The sequence below is a fragment of the Sinohyriopsis cumingii genome, chromosome 3 (genome assembly GCF_028554795.1).
Source record: "Sinohyriopsis cumingii isolate HCF-2022 chromosome 3, ASM2855479v2, whole genome shotgun sequence".
Lineage (NCBI taxonomy): Eukaryota > Metazoa > Mollusca > Bivalvia > Unionida > Unionidae > Sinohyriopsis > Sinohyriopsis cumingii.
Genome location: NC_142963.1, coordinates 140,354,421 through 140,360,420, shown reverse-complemented (window position 1 = coordinate 140,360,420; position 6,000 = coordinate 140,354,421). Strand labels below are relative to the sequence as shown.

The window sequence follows — 6,000 nt, the reverse complement described above, 5'->3', positions numbered from 1 at the left end:
ATCTTTGCATATAGCGAGAATGTATATCATTTATCACTGTGTTAAATATGAAGTCACTAGCAAGGATTAATTCAACCGATCTAACGTAACTCCTCACCCCATGTCATTGCTCTCTGTTGTTCAAACGCTCATCCACATAATGTATAATATATACACCGAGATGAATTCAGAACAAGCAGCAAAAGGCCTGTGGAGAAAGGCAAAATTAGTGTCGATTCCGTTGACACTATGCGTTGTTGATAATTCTTTTATTTGTGAGTGACCTTTCTTGTCCCATTGATCCAAAATCACATCCTAGATCAAACTATGAATATATGAGAATTTGATAATAATAATAATAATAATAATAATAATAATAATAATAATAATAATAATAATAATAATAATAATAATAATAATATAATAATAATAATAATATTAATAATATAACAACAATAATAACAATAATGACCTCGTATAATGTATGAGTAAATGGTTACACTAGTTCAATCCTTTTTTAATATTTTTTTTTGTAGTAATGAATATTCCTCAGAATGTGTAAACGTTGTGATGAAGATAACGTGAGCACCTATACAGACATAACAAATGTAAAGAAATATTTAATTTTAATTTTATCTCAGCTGGTATACAGATTAATAAGAAAGAAATAGCTTACACTGTCCATTTTCTGGCACGCAACTTCTGTTATAATATGAGCTGGTCCAGTTTTTTCTATCCCATTGAAACAGGCCTTTATGTTCTGAGTAAATATCCTCCGAACTGTACTCAGTGGATAAATACAAAGTACTGAGTTACTGTCAGGAATGGCTGTGTTTGGGCTTCCAATGCTACACACAACATATAAAACATCTTCATGAAACACAGTTATTTCATAAGGGTCCATCTCATCAAGATAAGCAGCCTGAACAAGATTGTAGAGGATGCCATTGTACATGCACTTAAGCTCCACTTCTGCATATGAATAGTAATCTTTATCTGCCTGAGAGATACGAATCAACTTGGAAATGTAGGAATCTGTGGTAGGATTCTTCTTCTGAACAGTAACAAAGTAACTAAAGTTACTAGAACTGAATCCATAGATGTAATTAACAGGGAATGAATCCCTGTGCATAGCCATAATACTTTTGGAAGAGCTTGTATTTATGCCTTTGTAAAGCAAATCAAACGTGTCTAATCTGCGGCTAGCTACTGCAGGAACAAGATCGTGGAATACTGACTGTCCAGCGTTGGTTCTAGAGGCAGCGACATAAAGAACATCTGACTGGGAGAAATCATCTAGCGGTCCTGGTGCAATAAATGCTAATGTGGAGCTTGTAGCATTATTTGCTACAACTGGAACGTAAATATCTGGATCCTTGGAGTCGATGTCACTTAGACTGTACCTTTCACAGATGCCATGATATACGCTTAAACATACAATTAGTTTGTTATTGTTGTAATCTATTACCAAGGCCTTATTGTAAGCATTCATTGTCGTTTGGGGTTGATCACATGAGGCATTTATGTTCAATGGCGGGCAGTTGGGATTGTCATGTTTTGGCCCCGTTGTTGCATTCTTTATCAAGGTCAGGTTTGATGAAAGCTGATACAAATTGTTCATCGCACCTGCATAAACATTTCCTGCATTCTTGTCCAGTATCATATGACTAAATGGTCCTTTGGTGGAATCGATCTCAAACTTGTTGACTTTATAAATTTCTATCCCTTTTGTCATGGCAATGGTTCCTAGCAATAGCACCAGTTGTAGCCCCATCTTGAATGTGCTGCCTAACATTTGTATTGGTTACCACATTATCTGAAGGAAAAAAAAAGAAATCATGCAAGCAAATATCCATTCCTGCTGACTATAAATAGTTTGACCATGTTTTCACAGCAACGTATTTTAGTAACAATATCTACATCAACCCGATCTTGAATATGCTGCCTTTCATTTCTGCTTGTTACCATAGTCCTTGAAAAAGAAAGAGATGCAAACGACACTGATAACTGGCTGAACGGGGGAAAAAACATTTATTTCTAAGACCGGATTTGTGTCTGTCTTTCAAAACTTCACCAAAGTGCAGTATTAAATCTCCGTGCCCAAGAGCAATGACCGCTATACAACCCTTCGGTCGCATAAATATGTGATCACAATCTAATGAGGTATCCAAGACATTTCGTTGTGAATTAAAACAAATCTTTGCTATTACTTATAAAGTATTTCCGTTATTCTTAAAGGAAAAAGTACTTCGCTTGAACAACATTCATTAAATACAAAAAGGACACATTAATTTTTTGGGACAAATGGAGAAAAGTGTTATTCTAAAGAATTGTTCTTATATCAAAGTGATTAGTAAATATCTAATATCTTAATATTACAATAGTTGATTTGTGCAAAGAGATGTGTCATAACGTCTTTTTATGACATACAAGGTAAAAATAATAATATCAGTTGACACGAATTTCGTGGATTATGGCGTCTTACATCTTACTTCTGCTATGATGTCTAACTACCATATCTGACTTTCTGGAAGAATACAAACAAAGTGATACTCTATATTACATTGTTTTATATGTGTACATATGTGCAAAACTCATTCCTGACGTTCACCCAGAGGTATGAGTGTTTTGAGTAGGTCAATGCGGTGAGGATGTCCCTATGGTACAATTTCAAATGGATTGTGCATTTGTCTTTCGTTGCCCAATTATGGTCTACATTGGTATCGAATATTGTTCTCAAAAGTTGACATATACATAGTTGCTCCTAACAGATCATTATATTTTAGTTTACGAGCCTTAAATGTGACTTGTCCAACAAAACGAGACTCTAGTATTAACAGTAGTAATTCAGCTAAAGTAAGATGAGCATTATCATCCGCATTCTACTTGAAAAATCAATCTACCATCAGAATTATCATCCACATTATACTTGACACATCAATCTACAATGAACATTATCATCCACATTCTCCTTGAAATATCAATTATCATGTGCATTATGATCCACATTCTACTTGAATTATCAATCTACCAAGGACATTATCATCCAAATTCTACTTGAAATATAAATCTACCATGAGCATTATCATCCACATTCTACATCAAATATCAAATATCAATCTACCATGAGCATTATCATCCATATCCTACCTGAAATATCAATCTACCATGAGCATTAGTATCCACATTACACTTGAAATATCAATCTACCATATGCATTAGCATCCACATTCTACTTGAAATAACAATCTGCAATGACCATTATCATCCACATTCTACTTAAAAGATCAATTACGATGGGCATCATCATCCAAATTCTACATAAAATATTAATCTAATATTAACATTATCATCCACATCCTACTTGAAATATCTGTCTACCATAATCATAATCATCCACATTCTACTTGAAATATCAATTACTATCGGGATTATCATCCAGAATCTATTTGAAAAAAACAATCTACCATCACCATTATCATCCACATTCTACTTCAAACATCAATCGACCATAAGATTATAATCCACATTATCCTTGAAATATTTATCTACCATGAGCGTTATCATCCACATTTTACTTGGAATATAAATTACCATGAGCTTCATCATACACGCTACTTGAAATATCAATTACCATGAGCATTATCAACCACATTCTACTTGAAATATCAATTACCGTGAGAATTATCATCCCCATTCTACTTGAAATATCAATCTACAATGAACATTATCATCTCCATTCTACTAGAATTATATATCTATCATAATCACACTCTACTTGAAATATCAATCTAACAAGAGTATTGTCATCCATATTCTACTTGAAATTCCAATTACCCATAGGAATATCATTCACATTTTACTTGAAATATAAATTACCATGAGCATTATGATCGACATTCAACTTGAAATATAAATTACCATGGTCACTATCATCAACATTCTACTTGAAATATCTATCTACCATAATCATAATCATCCAGATTCTACTTGAAATTTCAATTACCATGAGAATTATTATCCCCATCCTACTTGAAATATCAATGTACCAAGAGCATTATCATCCACATTCTACTTATTAAGAGAACAATTACCTTGAGTATTATTATCCACATTCTCCTTGGAATATCAACCTACCAAGAGCATTTTCATCCACATTCTACTTGAAATATCAATCTGCCATGAGCATTATCGTCCACATTCTACTTGAAAAATATATCTACCATGAGTATTATCATCCACATGCTACTTGTAATATCAGTCTACCAAGAGCATTATCATCCACATTCTACAAATAGAACAATTACCATGAGCATTATCATTAACATTCTCCATGAAATATCAATCGACCAAGCGCATTTTCATCCACATTCTGCTTGACATATCAATTACCATGAGCATCATCATCCACATTTTTCTTAAAACATCAATTACCATGAGCATTATCATCCAAATTCTACTTGAAATATAAATTACCATGAGAATTATGATTCAAATTCTAATAGAAATATCAATTATCATGGGCATTATCATCCACATTCTCCTTGAAATATATATCTACCATGATCATTATCACCCACATTCTACGTGGAATATAAATTACATTGAACTTTATCATCCACACGCTATTTGAAATATCAATTGCCATGAACATTATCATCCACATCCTGCTTGAAATATCAATCTACCATAATCATTAGTATCCACATTCCAATTGAAATATCAATCTACCATGGTCATAATCATCCACATTCTACTTGAAACATCAATCCACCATGTGATTATAATCCACATTCTCCTTCAAATATCTATCTACCATGAGCATTATCATCCACATTCTACTTGGAATGTAAATTACCATGAGCTTCATCATCCACACTCTACTTGAAAATCAATTACCATGAGCATTATCATCCACATTCTACTTGAAATATCAATCTGCCATGAGCATTATCATCCACTTCCTATTTGAAATATCAATCTACCATGATTATTATCATCCGCATTCAACTTGAAATGTCAATCTACCGAGAGTATTATTATCCATATTCTCCTTGAAATATCTACTACCATGAGCATTATCATCCACACTCTACTTGAAATATCAATTACCATGACACTTATCACCCACATTCTACTTGAAATAGCAATCTACCATGGGCATTTTCATCCAAATTCTGCTTGAAATATGAATCTACCATGAACATTATCATCCACATTCTACTGGAAATATATATCTACCATAAAAATAATCATCCACATTCTACTTGATATATCAATTCCCATGACAATTATCATCCGCAATCTACTTAAAAAAGGATCTACATTAGTATTATTAACCACGTTCTACTTGAACTATATATCTTCAATGAGCATTGTCATCCACATTCTACTTAAAAGGTGAATTACAATGGGCATTATCATCCAAATTCTACTTGAAATATGAATCTACCATGAACATTATCATCCACATTATACTTGAAATATCTATCTACTACAATCATAATCATCCACATTGTACTTGAAATGTCAATTGGCATGGGAATTATCATCCACATTCTATTTGAAATATCAACCTACCATGTGCATTATCATTCACATTCTGCATGAAATAGAATTCTACCATTAGCATTTTCATCCACATTCTACTTGAAAAATATATCTACCATTAGCATTATCATTCCCATTCTACTTGAAATATCAATCTACCATGACCATTATCTTCCACATTTTATTTGAAATATCAATTACTATGAACATTATGATCCACATTCCGCTTGAAATATCAATCTGCCATGAGCATTATCGTCAACATTCTACCGGAAATATATATCTACTATAATCATAATCATCCACATTCTACTTGAAAAATCAATCTACCATGAGCATTATCATCCCCATTCTATTTGAAATATCAATTACCTGAACATTATGATCCACGTTCTACTTGAAAAATCAATTACCATGAAAATTAGCGTCCAAAGTCTAATTGAAAGGTCAATTACCATGGGCATTGTCATC

General features: G+C 32.8%; 1 protein-coding gene across 1 annotated transcript in view; it reads right to left on the bottom strand.

Annotated features, from left to right (window-relative positions):
- Nucleotides 1–616: 616 nt before the first annotated feature.
- LOC149803958 (plexin-B-like) overlaps nt 617–6,000 on the bottom strand; it is a 100,039-nt gene continuing 94,655 nt past the window's right edge. Inside the window, exon 2 of the mRNA XM_089954025.1 lies at nt 617–1,795. Coding sequence (XP_089810151.1) covers nt 617–1,774 — 1,158 coding nt within the window. The 5' untranslated portion in view covers nt 1,775–1,795. The remainder of the gene's footprint in view (nt 1,796–6,000) is intronic.